This window comes from Ascaphus truei, chromosome 1 (genome assembly GCF_040206685.1).
Source record: "Ascaphus truei isolate aAscTru1 chromosome 1, aAscTru1.hap1, whole genome shotgun sequence".
Classification (NCBI taxonomy): Eukaryota; Metazoa; Chordata; class Amphibia; order Anura; family Ascaphidae; genus Ascaphus; species Ascaphus truei.
In genome coordinates, this window is record NC_134483.1 from 70698484 (window position 1) to 70715571 (window position 17088).

The 17088-nt window shown below is 41.5% G+C and overlaps 1 protein-coding gene across 6 annotated transcripts in view; it reads right to left on the bottom strand.

Moving 5' to 3' along the window:
- The window catches only part of IL6ST (interleukin 6 cytokine family signal transducer), an 81987-nt gene that overhangs the window by 22545 nt on the left and 42354 nt on the right, over positions 1–17088 (bottom strand). For 4 of the 6 annotated variants that reach the window (XM_075589224.1, XM_075589227.1, XM_075589225.1 and 1 more), the window contains 5 exons: positions 13477–13594; positions 8375–8521; positions 4974–5140; positions 1584–1744; positions 108–267 (listed from right to left, as the gene is read on the bottom strand). In XM_075589224.1, coding sequence (XP_075445339.1) covers positions 108–267; positions 1584–1744; positions 4974–5140; positions 8375–8521; positions 13477–13594 — 753 coding nt within the window. The remainder of the gene's footprint in view (positions 1–107; positions 268–1583; positions 1745–4973; positions 5141–8374; positions 8522–13476; positions 13595–17088) is intronic. The other 2 variants (XM_075589228.1, XM_075589229.1) reach the window with 2 other exon arrangements.

Consider the following 17088-nt stretch of genomic DNA (forward strand, 5'->3'; position numbering starts at 1 on the left):
TAGTGGTACACTGGGTATTACAATAAACAAAAGTAGTGGTACTGCCATCACACTTTGCCCGCTTTCAGTAGGAATGGCAGTATGGGCTCTAACGACATTTCACTTACTATCCTCTGGTGTGACTGCGGTTCTTTCTGCACTCCAGTCGCTCCAGTAACCTTTCCCGTCATCCTTCATGCAGCGCAGCGAGACGACATACTCTGTATATGGCAACAGGCCTTGGACAGTAAACGAGGTTCTATGCGTGGCTGTGTCCTCAGATGGTACCTGAGGAATGAAGGTCTTCTATTAAAAAAAATGAATTCTTCTCGTGTAAGGAGAAGCTTGTTTTTGTGTGTGCAGACCCAGCTCTCGAGAACGGGGAAACAAGACCCGGGACTGTCATTCATTATCCTCATTCGTAGTTATGAATGTGAAATGATCAGCCACTGATTTCCAATCAAATCTGTGGCCCAGGCACTGCAGGGCGTTTCCGCCTTCAAATTAACATACGGGAAACCGTGCAGTGCGAGTAATATGCTAGTAACAAAAACAGAATTCAAAGCTAGAGAAACCCACAAGTTTTAGCTATGGATAAGCCACCTACGAAGGTGCAACCCCCCTAAAACGGTCATAGGGCTGTAAGTAATATATACTAGTCATCATAAACTGGGCCCAGGACTTCAGAGTAAAAATTATTTTAAAAGTTATTTTTCTATTGGCCTGAATGAGACCGATACCAATGTACGTCGTTCTCCTGGACAATAATTATTTTCCAGGAGACTTAAAAGTAAAATGTTTTGGGTGTAAGGGGCCCTCAGATCAAATACATCTTACAAAAAATAAATCTATTTGGAATGTGTTTCAGGCTCATTTGACATGCAGCGACCTAATGATTTAATATGAATATATCCATAAAATACTCACACACTCCTACATTCTTTGACCCAAGGGAATGCAACTGAAGTTTCAATTTCAAAGTAAGCACACTTCTGTCTTTGCAATAAGCTACCATTAGCCTGTTCCTGAACAGCTGCCCTGTCTCGCTAAATCAGGTCACTGGGTTCGGAAAAATAAATAAATAAAAGTGGCAAAAACAACTAAAGCTTCCTGGGAACTCCTGACATTCTCGGACTGAGCCATGCAGAACATGCAGCATTATCGAGGGTTCTTATGTGATTTGGAGTTTAGGTATGGTGGGTAAAAAAAAAAAAGTGACAAAAAACCTCTCCACCGTAAAGCTGTATACTGTATAGCTCACACAGTAATATTTCCATTTGCTATATGAATAACCAGCATTACTACATGTACTGGGGAGTGATGGGCAAATCGGTGTGCAAAGTCTTCAGAGTATTAAAGCTTCATCTTGAGGGCCCCCTCAGTGGCAAAGCAGTAGGATGTGATTCTAGTGCATAGCTGATAAAATGCAAATAATGTGGAACTGCATATAAAATACCACCCCCCCAAAAATAAATCTATTTGACAGACATCCTATTGTACAGTAATGTGAAGAAATCTTAAATTAAAAAAATTACACACACGCGGGAATTGCCCCCCTTAATTGATAAACCAGAATATTGAACCAAAATAAAATTAATGCTTACCTCCATCCATTCCATGCTGCTATTAGTCCGGTACCTAATGGTATACTTCAGTGTCATAGGATAGCCCTTTACTGGCATTGGATTCACCCACACTATTTTCAATGCTTTGGGAAGCTCCACGGTAGAATTCAGTGATTCGATTATAGGTGGATTAGGTTTGACTTTAAAAAAATAAATAAAGTAAATCAATTAAAAAAAAAACAAACAAACAATAATGTTACTCATTTAAGAATATATTTATATACACACACACAAAATGAACCACATTATTTTCATCTCCGGGGACACACCTGTTCCCGAGATAGTTACCTGTGAAATTACGGAGTTGAAATCTCCCTCCAATAGAAACAAAATGGTTGCCAAAATTTGGGCCAACAAAAAGCAGCAATAGCATAGGTTGTGGCTCCCTTTTGGACGGCCTTTAAAAACTAGGAACATTAGTAACTTCACCAGTAAGTATCAAATGTTGCCTTCCGACTACAAGTTCACACAACTGCTTTAAATGAACTGTATTAAAAATCAAAAACGTATTTTTTTTTTATACTTTACCTGTACAGTATAAAGACAACAATGGGCTTTTTGTGTGGAGAATTGAAATGTTATTTTAGATATACAGAACAAATCAAAGATAAAAGTACATCATTAATAGTAACTAGTTGGGGTGTGGTGCATATTATAAAACATTTCATTATACGAAGTTAAAAGACGGGACATATCTAGGGTGACCATACATCACAGGTTAGCCGATAATTAAAAAAAAAAAAAATATCCCGGCGCCCGACAATTTTTTTAAAATCGTTTAACTGTGCCGTTTTTAAGCTTGACCCTGTTTGGACTCACTTGAAACGGTAAAGATAGACACCACTTGCTTTTATGCGACGATGAAATCAAGGAGTAAACATTTTAAATATATTGGTCTAATAAATTAATTACCAGTAATACAGTAATGCTGCGAGTGTTGCGCTAGTGAGATTGTGGACAGTCCTGTTTCCGGAGGGTGGTAGGTGGGTGAAGGATGCTGTGTTGATTAGATGTTGGTATGAATAAAGTGAACAACTTGAAATAACATTGAGTTTGATACATAACTCGGTACATAATTCACCAATCCTATGGTGTAGCAGCAAGAGAATTGCTACCAGTGAATGAAAGGTCATGAGTTCGATTCCTGCATGGTATGGTAAAATTATTAGTGTAGGGGGAGAGGTGTGTATGTATGTGTGTCCGTTAGCAATAGAGTATTGAATGTTATAATAAAAAATTATTTACAAAAAACCCAAAACATTGGAGATGTTTTTAAATCGGGAGCCACGCTCAGACCGTGTTGTAGCGGATCACGCTATAACAGGGTTGAGCTGTATGTGTATATGTGTATATATAATGAAAAACGAATAGACGATACCGTTCTTTGGCTAACGAAATGCTTTTATTTGTGTGAGCTTTCGAGATACACTGATCTCTTCTTCCGGCGGTGTTACAATGGATAAAGCAGAAAGGGTTTAACTTAAAAAAACAGTGATATATATATATATATATATATATATATATATATATATATTTTGTCATGTAGAGTGCTACTGGGTATTGACCAAAATGTATTTAAGAGACAAAAAGGCCCCAATGCTACAGCCAATGACAAATTATTTGGTACATTAATATGTATTAACCCACTATTCCTGTCCAAGGGCTACAAATGTGGATTTGGGTTTTGAGCTTACTAAGACACTCTATATGTCTCTGTGTGTGTGTATTGGTTTGGGAGGTTTTGAGACCACCCCCTTAGGTGAAGCTCATCCATCCCACTTGTGGGTCCTGGAACATATGTGAATGTATAGCCTATTTATAGATCCCTCCCTCCCCCGGGGAGGGCTGGAGATTTACCCTCCCTCCCCCGGGGAGGGCTGAAGATTTATTTGCTGCTTCTGGATATATTGTAGGTATGTCTTTTTTTCACTTTTTATTTTTATATTTTTTTTTTCACTTTAATTGTTAGGGCACGTCCGGTTTTTAACCAGTTATAACTGCACTATAGTTCACATTTACTTCTTAAAATGTAACCCTTCAGGCACCGCATACATGTCACACACCGCATGCTTGTTTCCTCGTCTCTCTGCGCAGTGGAAGAAATAATAGAGTATGATATTTGTTGTGCAGGACATACTGAAATGATGTGATGTGGCTGTAGGCTTAAAATATTTTGACCAAAGTATTAAACTAAATGAAACATTTACTGACCAAATAAATTGTGCGTTTATTATTATATGTAATAGTAATTCTGAATAATGTTTTTCCAAAAGTATTTCCCACAACGTTCTATGATGGTTAAGGCATGAAGTTGGAGGCCCTTCGTTTACGGTAATCTTATAATGTTAGCCACAAGATTGTTGGAAGTGCCATGAAATCATCAATCTTTCATATTGGCGAGGCGGAGGTATGCTTCCCAGCACAAGGTACAGTAGGCACTTCATTATCACCTTCATTCACTTTGTAGTAACGCAAAGCATCTTTAGAGGTTATCACTTACGAGGCACTTCATAATTTATTTGTCATTTAGAAGTTACACCCCCTCCCACAGGTCCTTAAATGATACTGGGGCCTGCAGATCACTGCAAAACAATTCCTTGCTGGCCCGTTTTGCTCTGAATGGATTAACCACATTGTTAAAAGATGGCTTTATTATGGTGCAATAACACAAAGTAGGTATAAATAGGACACGGGCAACATTTTATTGTGAGGCGTGCAGCAGGTGCCCTTATATTAAGGCAGCACCCCTGGCTTCCCACTCCTTGTATTCAGGTTTTACAGTGCTTACACCAAGGGGTGATAATAGTGTGGGTTCAGCTCCCGGGAACCCTCAGTTCCACAGATACTATCAGTTTTCAGTGCTGGGTCTCCTCTCCATCCCAGGGATGGGCCAATAAAAAAACTGCAATGGATGATGCCGGCGTTTTTAATTGCCAAGAAAATGTACTGGTCAAGAAAACCAAGTATCGGGGAAACCGGGGATGTCGCAGCAGCTGAAAATAGGGCGGTTCAGCTTCGGGGGTTCCCTTGGCTCAAACACTATAAAAAAAAAAATATAAAATATATAACAATATGATGGTGTCTGGAAGGAATGTTGTGGTGTCAGAAGATATACCAAGTAGTGATCCAACTGCAGTACATTTGTGGGCTTTCCCAAGTGGTTACCTTATACTCTTTAAATGTTTACTTCATCTACAATGTAAATGTGTGCTTAAATACCTAATTGTGCGTGGCTCTGTATTACAAATGAGGTTTGAACATAGATGTAATAGTACCTACTTAATAGCCTAAATCTTCTGCAAGACAAACTAAAATAAGCGAGGAAAAAAAGCGTCACTTATAAAAAAAAAATTAAAAAAAAATTATTACTTATGTTTATAGGATCTTCCGTTAACGGATCGGATACCATCGTTCCCAGGGCATTTTCAGCTTCCACCCAGAATTTGGTGGTGACGAAGAACTGGAAGTTTGGTGGTGCTATTGTACAGGAGTCATTTACACCCTCAGGGATACAGTCAGGTTGGGAATATGCTGGCCTTTAAATAGAAAGAGAAATGCATGAAAACATTTGCAGGTGTACATCAATTAATGATCAATTACTTGAAGAAAAAACGATCACGCTATAAGGCAACATTGAGAGAATTAAATATCAAGCATGTGAAGTGCTAACTAAATTAGCATGTTTCTGCTGAGCAGCATGAGTATTTGTATGTTTTAATTTTAAGGCACAGTGCTCATAAGAATTAGAGTGATCTAATGACAATTTAAATGTGCTAGATATTGATGAATGTTGCTCGAAGATTACCACTGCTCTGACTTATAACTGGGACTCGGAATAGAGAGGTCGATTATTACTGTGATATAGCAAACAAGACCATCCGATTTAATGCCATCACTTGCAAGTCACATGACCAACTAGAAAGCAGGGGGTTGGGCAAAACAGAGCTAAAGGCCAAAGATTGGGACAGTTCAACCCATCCCAGTTATTTTTACACTAGTTACAAACCATTTACAGGTAAACTTTAAAACATTGGGAAAATACCTTTATTTTCCCCTTTAAAAAAAAAAAAAAATGTGGCAATCACCTAGTTTTATCCTATAAAGGTCAAATCGCTGCAATTTTGCCTTGATTTGGTGGTAAACAGTCATGCACCTGTACAAATCAAATTCAGGAACATCTTAATACACTTTTTCCTACAGAGGGCCCTGCGTCGCACCTCAACTTGTAAAATATTAAAAGAAGAGAAAGATCTTTAAGCACCGATTTCAAACAAAATGGTCATCAATCAGCCAACCAACAGTAACGCCATTGCACAGTCAGCATTTGAAAAGAAGAATTATTCCACTTATATTGCAGTTACAGACCGACTTCTCAGCAAGAAAGTTGCGTGCAGCTAGTTTACCCATTCCTGCGTGACTGGTGCGCACTTGTCTCTTCTTATATATTTTTTTCCTATTACTTGTATATGTGAAGTGTGTGGCAATGTAGAATTCTACATTCTTACCTAAGGTGACAGTCGTTTGGTGACTAACACAATGGCTGCTTATATAACTAAGGTAATATTAGCTATTGTTACAGTTTGCAGCTCAAATTGCTGAGAACATACAGTATGCAACAAATTATTGCAAACAGGAAAGTGTTGCAAAGATCTTGCAGTGCTTGGGAGATGGGTTAAAACCTGCTACAGAATTCAAAGGATGATTTAAAATGTATTAAAAATGGCATTAAGAGTTGAATGAAAACAAACAGTCACAATCTAATTTATTTAAAAAAAAAACAAACAAATCCCATAAGATCCCACGTTTTGCTACTTTAAGTACTATATAATTATTCTATCACCATAACCATAAACAATACACAAACAGATTGTTTTGAAGACAGCAAGCACACAATTATCTGTTAGAATTCTGATTTATCAATACTTGTGGCGCCACATTTACCTCATATACTGTATCCTTGAAGGTACAAAATACCTACAAAATCCAAATCAATGAGAAGGGAGCTTGTGCTCACATCCTAGCCACCAACACACGGACACTTACATACTCTGCCTAGCAACTTCTTCAAAACAAGAAAGAGAAGGGAACATCTCGAAATGTATCCATAGGGTCAAAGACATCCACTAGGCTTATAGACAGGGCTACAATTCTCAAGGTACAGGATGTAATATTACCCTTCCCCGCCATCTTATTCCTTAAAGTATTTGGGCAATACAACAAACACACACATTATACAATTAGTAAAGACCTAATAATAATAAAAAATAAACAACCACACAAAAAACCCCAAACAATGTCTGGAATGGCTGAAAGTCTTACGAAGTTAAATAATGTTTCAGTTCTTGAACTTAAGTGCTATCGACGACTGTTATTGAAGTTTGAGAACACAATATGGATGCACCGAGGGCTATGTAAAAAGATTTTATTTATTTGCCCAAGTTTGTGCCAAAGGCACAATAGTAGTTAAACAAGGGTCTTCCATGCGACAGATCCTTAGTGAAAGAAGTTTACTCCAAATCAGACCTGGTATAGACATTTGATGGCAAATAACACTTATTCACTGGCACACTTTGATGCAATTTTTAGTGACCGTCTGGACTGGTCACGGTGCAGATACGCTGAATCATCCACTATAAAGGAGATCAAAGAGTACAGCAACTGCCCACACACATGTATAGCACCTGTATTTCCTCAGGCGTGGAGAATGAACAACATTTTGGGGGGAATTGTACACCTGATAAAAAGGAAGGTCAATTACCCTCTGAAATGTTTTTTTTTTTCCAATCCTAAATGTTTGGAACATTATTTTTGCTGTTGTTGCTTTTCTTTTCCATCTAAGCAGTCATTTAGTGACAATGAAATGTAAATATATATATTTTAAAGAGAGAGAGAGAGAGAGAGAGAGAGAGAGAGAGAGAGAGAGAGAGAGAGAGAGAGAGAGAGAGAGAGAGAGAGAGAGAGAGAGAGAGAGAGAGAGAGAGAGAGAGAGAGAGATGAAACAGTACTGTATGGGTATCAGGTCAGTTACATTGTTGTGCAAGACTTGCAAGATACAGATGTAGCCTCATTTATTGTCCACGGAGCGGAGGGATAAAAAGCTAAACGCAGCAGCTGGGGTCAGTTTTTCCAAAATGCCCCTGCGCCCCCAGAGAGATTTCCTGCTGACGAAGGATGATACAGTCATGATTCCATGGCTTCCCAGAGCAGCAGGAACATTAAGTCCGGCTATATCTGTATATACACTCACATTGCAAAGTTTGGGAATACATGCACTTTTTTTGGTGGAGCGGTATGTGAAACATCATTATAACCTTTTTTTCCAACAAAGTAAAAAAGACAAGCTACAACCTTATTAAAACCTTCCTGCGCCTACAGTATTGGTATACGATTGAAGCTGTATTAATGAAATCCGCAGTACGAAGAGATATATTTCTATGAAGTTTGAAGGCCGTCATCTTTTATTGGTTACGTCATTGATGACACACGACACTTAAATGCAGTGGATTAGTTTTTGACAATGGACCTGATTGTGTTATTCCAGAAGAAGCACGTGCCGGAACAAGAAGTATGAATTTTAATGTACTGCAGCCATCCAGGGCAATCAACAACTTCACAAATTAAAAAATGTCTGCATCCAAACAGTTCCTTTTACCTCCACTAGCATAGAAGCGCATTTGCAATCATTTGAGCCTATGTTTTTTTTTTTAAATATGTAGTTTTGTCTACATTTAAATAGGTTTGCATATAATAAGGTTTGGAGACCACCTTACCTGATTATCTGGTTTCTCTGAGCTTTTACATGTTCAAATTTTGGATTGCTCCAGCTCCTCCCTTCCGCCCTAGTAGCAGGCAAGAACATCATTACCTCGTTTTGCTCCAATGAGGAGCCATTCTCCGCCTTCGGTTTGAATGCCTTCCTAGCAGCAGATAAGACAAGCTCTCACAGAAAAGGGAAAGGAAAGCTTTGCAGTATTAGGCAGCGAGTTCTATGCAAGCTTCTATGTTAAAGTGCACAGAGATATTGCAGGAAGCATGCAGACCTTAAGAGGAAAAAAAAAGCATTAGTTGGAAATACAGAAGACAAACCCCACAGTTATAGGCCCAAAGCATGGAGCGATAGCTACAGCAATTAAATTAACAAGCAGACACAAGAGAAAAGGGGATGCATATCATTTTTGAAAAAAGAAACTATAGTAAACCAAAGCCTCCATTCCAAAAGAATCTAGAAGTTCTCTGAAACCCCATTATAAGAATTGTCCGGTTTTGTAATTTGGCCATTTTATAATTTTTAGCCATCTTTATGTAAGCTTGTTTAGCACATTGCCCACATTAAAGCAGATCCTTGGGGTATGAGGGGACCTGTGACTTGGAAATGGTCCCAATAAACCAATAGGTTAAAGAACCAATTAGTGCTTTCATAAATTGCAGAGTAAGAGGTTATCCCAAACCAAGGACCGAGAGACAGCACAAACTAGTGGTCAGAGGTAAATAAGCAGGATGTTAAGCTACCATTATGCTTGACCTGACTACCAAAGGAAGCTACCTTATCTTGATGCGGTTGTTCAGTGTTCCCAATCGGGGTTACACGGCACCCTGAGGCGAAGCAGAGGAGGAGGAAGCAGCAGGGGCAGTAGAGGTGAGACTGTCTGATATGTTGCAAGTGTTTTTCTGAGATTGTCCTGTTCTGTGTGTGTGTTATCTGTGACCTTCTGACTACCCTGCCCCCTCTGACTGTCTGTCTCTTACACCTGTGACAGTCTATAGTGAAAAAGAAAAATGAAAATATCTGCGCTACTAATTGTGTATGATAAAGTGATAATAGACACCTTCAACCGTGTATAATATCTATCTCAAAGGTATCCTCATCGGGAAGCCTGTCCTGAAGAAATCTTCCAGCAAGAAAGAGGCAGCACACAAATGGAGATGTAGTACAAAAAGATGTATTGAAGATAGGTAGCACATACACCGACGTTTCGTTCCTCCAAACAGGACCTGTGTGTCACCTATCTTCAATTCATCTTTTTTGTACATCTCCATTTGTGTGCTGCCTCTTTCTTGCTGGAAGATTTCTTCAGGACAGTCTGCCCCGTGAGGATACCTTTGATATAACAATCCTTATGGGACAAGCACCAAAGATTATTCAAATCACGTGAGTGCCATCTATTTGAATAAAAAAATAAATAAAAAAATGATATATAGTGGTGTCGGGCAGGAGTAACCCCCCTCTACCTGTTGCTCTACGGACAAGTGTGGACTCCGAGGAGAGAATCGGGACATCGTGGATTCCATTAATACCAGGACCAAGCTACTCAACATACTGTGAGGCTGCTGGGAGGAAACTCGTGTCTGCTGAAATCTATCTATTGTCGGGTGGCGCTAGATCCTACCATTCATCGGAGGAGGAATCTTGCTGAACGCTGAATGCAGTTGGTAACGTGCCAAAATTCATGTATTGCTTGATTATATCAGTATTGATGTACGTGCGTTTATTACCACCTTCTTCAATATAATTAACTATACTACACCATGAGTTGTGCTGTGTTTGTTCTTTTTTTCCTTCACATGTGACAGTCTCTCTGTTATGTGTTTTATGTGACCCTGTCCTGTGGTTTATGTGACCCTGTCTACCCTAGGGCAACTGAGCACTGTGGTTAGGGGTGTCCCAAGAGAATTAAAAAAAAAAAGGAAGAAAACCACTGCGGTAGTTGTTACAAAGCCAGACAAGCTTTCTGTAGAATGTAGCACATGCAACAAAAGAGTACTTGAAAGATCAGAGAGATGAGGACTGTCTTTTTTCACTGCATTACCAGTGTACAAAAAACCCTTATTGAATTATTTCCGTTTGTTCCATTTTTCTAAACTACAGTATGCCACACACTGGTACATTCTCATACCAAAGCCAGCAGAAAGAATGTGACTTAATGCATCTTTTACAATTTTGAGACAGCCACCATCAAGGAGTAAATAAATCTACTGTGGGGAAAGCAGAGTGCTCTAGAATTTCATCTACAAAGAAAGATTTCATTGGGCCATAAAAAAGGTATTACAGCCAAATGTACACCACTTCAAAACGAAAAGGGCTACTAGAACATTGAACTAGATAATCAGTGAAAAATACAAATATATAAATTATACTGTATTACAACACACTGCACCACCAAATACGATGCTTTTTCAGACTACATTTACCTATCCAATTTACCATGTGTATCATATTATTTTGAAAATGGAATATGCTTAGTGAAAATCACCTATCGCTGCACAGATCATGTAGCTTAGTTTAGAGCATGGCTGTGCAAAATTTTCTAGGGGGGGGGGAGGGGGCAACGAACCGAGCCATGGCAACGTGACGTCGCAACGTCAAATGTTGGTGACGTTCGCTGCATCATTTGACGCTGGCACTCCAAAAGGAGCAGGAGGGCAGCAGCAAGGAGGGGCCGACACAGGCAAGTGCTTAGGGGCGGCGAATTTTCTAATCCCTTGCTCAGTGCGGGGCCTCTGTAACTAGCCCATAACTTCTCTTCAGCTTATCCTCCTATATCTTCTCATAGCAACGTTGCATCGCCATGACAACGCAGCGTCAAATGGCAGAGATGAGGAGATGCCGGAGAGCAGGTAAGAGGGCAGGGGTGGAGGCGGGCAGGGGGGGAGGAGGGCCGGCGCATCTTAAAACGTGTGCACCCCTGGTCTAGCGTACTGTCAATAACAGAGTTTGGCAACCAGAAGGAAACCTTCCCCCCTAAAGTCCCTCAGCTCTGACATAAATCCAGAGTGATCATAGTTATAAAAAACCAGGGCTCATCGAGTCCTTTTAGGCAAGACAGTCAAATTGTACTGTACAGTGCACACAGAATTATGAAAAAGTAAAAAAAAAAAGACCCACCCCATATTTAGGAATGGTCTGCTTTGGTGGAAATTAACCTCTGCTGCCCAATAACCAACAGAAATAAGAAAATCAGGATAGTCCTTCTGTACAAGTCTAACGTTCTCCTCTGCGGTTAGCATTAAAGCTACAGGGGACACAGTGAAAGATTGGGGAGCGACCAACTATTAGAGAGGCTTTAATAATCAATGTGGAGCGTTTAATAAGTTCTAGGCAGTTGGAAGAGACTGAAATGTAATTGAGTGGCCTGAGCTTCTATCTCCGTGCAATCTGTATGCGATTAGTGCTTTTCAGTGGATATATGAGAGGAAGCGGTTTTCCCGATCTTGTTGCACCCACAGCGACATCCCACAAAATGCAGTACCAGAGGAAATAAAACTCAATCTGAGTCACTCAGCTTACCATGTTTACAAACAAACTTGAAATTATTTTTAAAAAAATGAAAAAAAATAATAAACAAAAAAACAAAAAAAAAAAACACCTCAGGTGTATGATTTTGGTAAAAAAAAATAATTAAAAGTACCAATCACCCAGATCCCTTAAAAATGTCAAAGCCCTAAGGATACGTTAGGCCTTGCATGGATTACCCATAAAGTAAGAACCACTTCACCACTGCTAGGCCCTACAACACAATGAACAGCTGTGCCCCTTAACCTCTCCTCAGCAAAAAGGATTATACTGCATTTTCCACATCACAGTCTGTTCCTGCACAATAAAAACGATTGTATATGCTTAATCTAATTGGTAAATTACTACTACGCCAGAAGCCAAATATGAAAGAAATGCACAAAAAGTTAATCTTTCAACGAGTGCTTTATAAATGTTGGTTTAATATAGCTAGAGAGGCCCATGAGTGGGGAAAAAAACTTGTCTAGTAATTAATACATTGCTTGTAGAAATTAATAGGACTAAGCTAATGAGGTCTAATACTACCAGGACTTGATTTCAAGCAAACATACAGTAAACCTGGAAAAAGTATGACTTAATAGGTCAAGGGCTTGCAATACCATGCTTACTCTCATCCTTTCATACCCCACAGTTAGCTTTTGCACATCATCACAAGGGCTGGTTAAGTTGGAGAATACATAGGGATCGGTTGAACAGACAGCACTGAACACCAAGAAGCTGTGGAGAACTCAACATCAAAACTTCAAGGCAGAACTGTGAATTCACGCATTGCTCATTCCATAGCGGTGCTACAGAGGCAACGGCCGTTATTGAAACACTTCACGCGGTGTATACCTCGGAATACCCATGTCATGGCGCGTGATTTCTTTCAACCGTACCACCTTAAGATGCGAGTGCAGGCAAGTGCAGAAAATGGCATTTTAGTGTTCTGGTTTTCAAACACCTGAAATTGACACAGTAGCACAGTACTGTACACATAACAATTCATTCATTTCATTGCATTTTATTGCACACAATCTAGGAAATTCAAACAAAGCAACCGCGATAAACACGTGTGCCTGGGGCGATTGGCGGTGTTGCCGCGTGGAGTACAGCAGCGCACACAAAACGGCGCCGTGATTTGTTCGAATAACGGCCGCTGCATCTGTAGTTTATCATATTAAAAGAGCATGTCTGTATCATTCTGCGGGTGCAAGAGCCATAACCAAGTTTTCCATACTCCTCATTCTTCGTAGCAAGAAATTTTAATAAAGAAAACTTTATTTATAGATGTTTTTCTCCCATTGGGACTCAAAGTGCTTCACAAATACAAAATAAAAGCAGTAAATTAATTGTTATTTCTCTTCAGCAAGGGCATTAAGTTCCAACACTTAATAGTTTTCGTAACCGTATTTGTGCACTTTAGATTTCCACAACTTCCATGAACCTGTACCACTGCAAAATGACACATACACTTGGTAAATAACAGTGCCGTTTATAAGAACACAATGCCTTGCTTAAATTATTTTCGAGCGCTTGTTGTACAAACCCATGCAGCATCCGATGCGAATCGCATTTCACCCATAAACATGTGTCATTTACCATTCGTGTTTCAGAGTGTAATTTGTGCTCAGAAAAGTAGGTCTTCCAGGGTTCCAAGTGCAGGTCAGCTTCTCTTTATACACCATGCACGTTAAGTTTTCAGGCTTGTCAGGCGGTACTGCAAGAAAATACAAGATTATCTTAGCACTGTTCTGGCACAAAACAGATGCCAGGAGGATGCCAACAAATGCAACTTTATAACCCTCGTTAGTGCGGTAAATTTCTGCATGTGTCAAGTACCCAGGTGTGTTATTGTGGTTAGTTTAATTTTCAGAAGTACAATTAGAGAAGGAATAGCATTGTAGTTAAACCTTTTCACTTCGTCAGGCCCGTAACACATTCCAAAAGAATGCATGGCCCAATGACCGTGAAAGAGTTCAAAACTATTCTCTGACATGGGACCAATGTTCACCTCCATGTCTCTTGTGCATTAGATGAGTGTCAGGCATTCGTTGTGTCCATTTGAATCAGCAACAAACACTATAATACAGAGGTGAGCAAACTTTATGCCGAGCCCCCCTTTTCATCCATTAAATTTCTCGGGCACCCCCTGCCTGATGTAATCAAAATCACATGACGTCAGCGCACGTGAGCTGGTTCAGCCAATGAGGGCGAACCAGATTTGTAACGCCCCCGCCATGCGTCTACAAAAAAAGTATTTATAACACAAATTACATCACTTAAAAATAAATATTATGATATTTGTCTTAATAGCGTCCCCATTTCTGCTGTATTATTAATCTCTCTCTTCCCGCCACATTAGAACCTCTCAGGACCTCTCTCCCCTCTTCCAGTCTCTCCCTCTCCCTTTATTTCTCACTCCCCCTCCAGTCCCTCTCTATTCCTCCCCTCAGTGTCTCCCACCTCACTCCCCCCACTCTCTTTCCCTCCCCCAGTGTGTCTCTTTCTCCCTCCCCCTAGTGTCTCTCTCCCTCCCACCATTGTCTCTCACTCTCTCCCCTCTTCCAGTCTTACACTCCTCTCCCAGTCTCTCCCTGTATTTCTCACTCCACTCCCTCCCACCACTCTCTTTCCCTCCCCCTAGTGTCTCTCTCCCTCCACCATTGTCTCTCACACTCCTTCCAGTCATTGTCTTTCCGCCATTGTATGTCTCTCTCCCTCCTGCCAGTCTCTCTCACCCCCCTCCCCATCTCACACCCCTCCCCATCTCAATCTCACCCCCTCCCCATCTCACTCTCACCCCCCTCCCCATCTCACACTCCCTCCCCATGTCCCAGTCTCACACTCCCTCCCTCCCCATGTCCCAGTCTCACACTCCCTCCCCATGTCCCAGTCTCACACTCCCTCCCCATGTCCCAGTCACACACTCCCTCCCCATGTCCCAGTCACACACTCCCTCCCCATGTCCCAGTCCCACACTCCCTCCCCATGTCCCAATCCCACACTCCCTCCCCATGTCCCAGTCTCACACTCCCTTCCCCATGTCCCAGTCTCACACTCCCTTCCCCATGTCCCAGTCTCACACTCCCTTCCCCATGTCCCAGTCTCACACTCCCTTCCCCATGTCCCAGTCTCACACTCCCTTCCCCATGTCCCAGTCTCACACTCCCTTCCCCATGTCCCAGTCTCACACTCCCTTCCCATGTCCCAGTCTCACACTCCCTTCCCCATGTCCCAGTCTCACACTCCCTCCCCATGTCCCAGTCTCACACTCCCTCCCCATGTACCAGTCTCACACTCCCTCCCCATGTCCCAGTCTCACACTCCCTCCCCATGTCCCAGTCCCACACTCCCTCCCCCATGTCCCAGTCCCACACTACCTCCCCATGTCCCAGTCTCACACTCCCTTCCCCATGTCCCAGTCTCACACTCCCTTCCCCATGTCCCAGTCTCACACTCCCTTCCCCATGTCCCAGTCTCACACTCCCTTCCCCATGTCCCAGTCTCACACTCCCTTCCCCATGTCCCAGTCTCACACTCCCTTCCCCATGTCCCAGTCTCACACTCCCTTCCCCATGTCCCAGTCTCACACTCCCTTCCCCATGTCCCACACTCACTCCCCCATGTCCCAGTCTCGCCCCCCCCCCATGTCCCAGTCTCACCCCCCATGTCCCAGTCTCACCCCCCATGTCCCAGTCTCACCCCCCCCATGGCCCAGTCTCACACATGCCTCTATGGCCCAGTCTCACACTCCCTCCCCATGTCCCAGTCTCACACTCACTCCCCCATGTCCCAGTCTCGCCCCCCCCATGTCCCAGTCTCATTCCGTCCCATGTCCCAGTCTCACTCACCCCCTCTCCCCATGTCACACACGCTGATGCAGGAAGCAAGGAGATGCTGCTGTGTAGCTGTGTAGCACAGCGCCACCTAATGGCCAAAATAAAAATTGCAGCTACAGACGGCTTTTTTTCTCTGCTCCTGGCAAAATCGTAGCTGCTTCCTGTGCCCCTTAAACAATCTTTCGCCCCCTAGTTTGCGCACCGCTGCTATAACACACGAAACAACGCATTATTATTCCCGATTAAGATGCACACAGTACAATGATGTAACCTGAACTTGTACATTTGCCAGTATTTATTCTCACACACATGGACTTGGAGGAAACATCCGTGACTCATGTCATGACCCACTCCCACAGAGTGACAAGGCTTCTTATGTGTCTATGAACAAAGAATGATAGAAAACAAATACAAATAAACACAGGTGTTTCATTAAACGGTTCAGTGAGGTCAAATCACTTCTGCGCCCAATGGAAATGAGTTTTATTTGAATTAGGCCAGTGTCGTTTTATAACCGTAGTAAACACAGCTGTAATTATTTGCAATAAAGCACACAATTCCCTTAAATACGTAACCTTTTCATTTTCGGTGCTTCTCTCAAATATCTTTACAAAAAGGCAATTCCTTCAAAACTATGCGCAAGTAACATTAAAATACTAGATATGAATATAAAGAAGCGTCATTCAGCACGGATATGATGACATACACTGTACATAGAAAAGGCTGCATTTGCTAAAATGTCAGAAATACATTTAACATTTTGGTTAAATGTAGCCCTTTTTAAACAATTCCTTATAAAATGCATAATGTACTTTACACAGTTCTCTAGGGAGAAATGGGATATATATATATATATATATATGAAATATGTATATACACACACACACACACACACACACACACACACACACACACACACACACACACACACACACACACACACACACACACACACACACACACACCCTGCAGTGTTTAGTACTCTGGACAATGGAATTTCCTAGTACTAATTAGTAGTGAGAAACGGAGTTCTCTGTGTCAGTGCTCAAGCTTCATATGTCAGCATCCTTGGAAATAAAAACACTTGTCAATAATCAACGGGTTTACAAAGCGCTGATGCGCGAAACGCGTCCGAGCTGCACATGTATCTTCGTCTGATGTCGCTGGATCAATAAAGGATATTTTTTTTTATCAATATCAGGTTCGTAGCCCCCTTTCCCTTGTTCTCATAGTGCTCCGCTTTTCCTTGTTTGGATTGTGCTGAATTTCAAAGCACAGCTGAATGCATTCCGAACCCCTTCAGCCTATATCTGCTTCACCCCAAAAGGCGGCAGCCAAAGGGTGTCAGCCGTTTGCTGCTCGGTTATGGGGT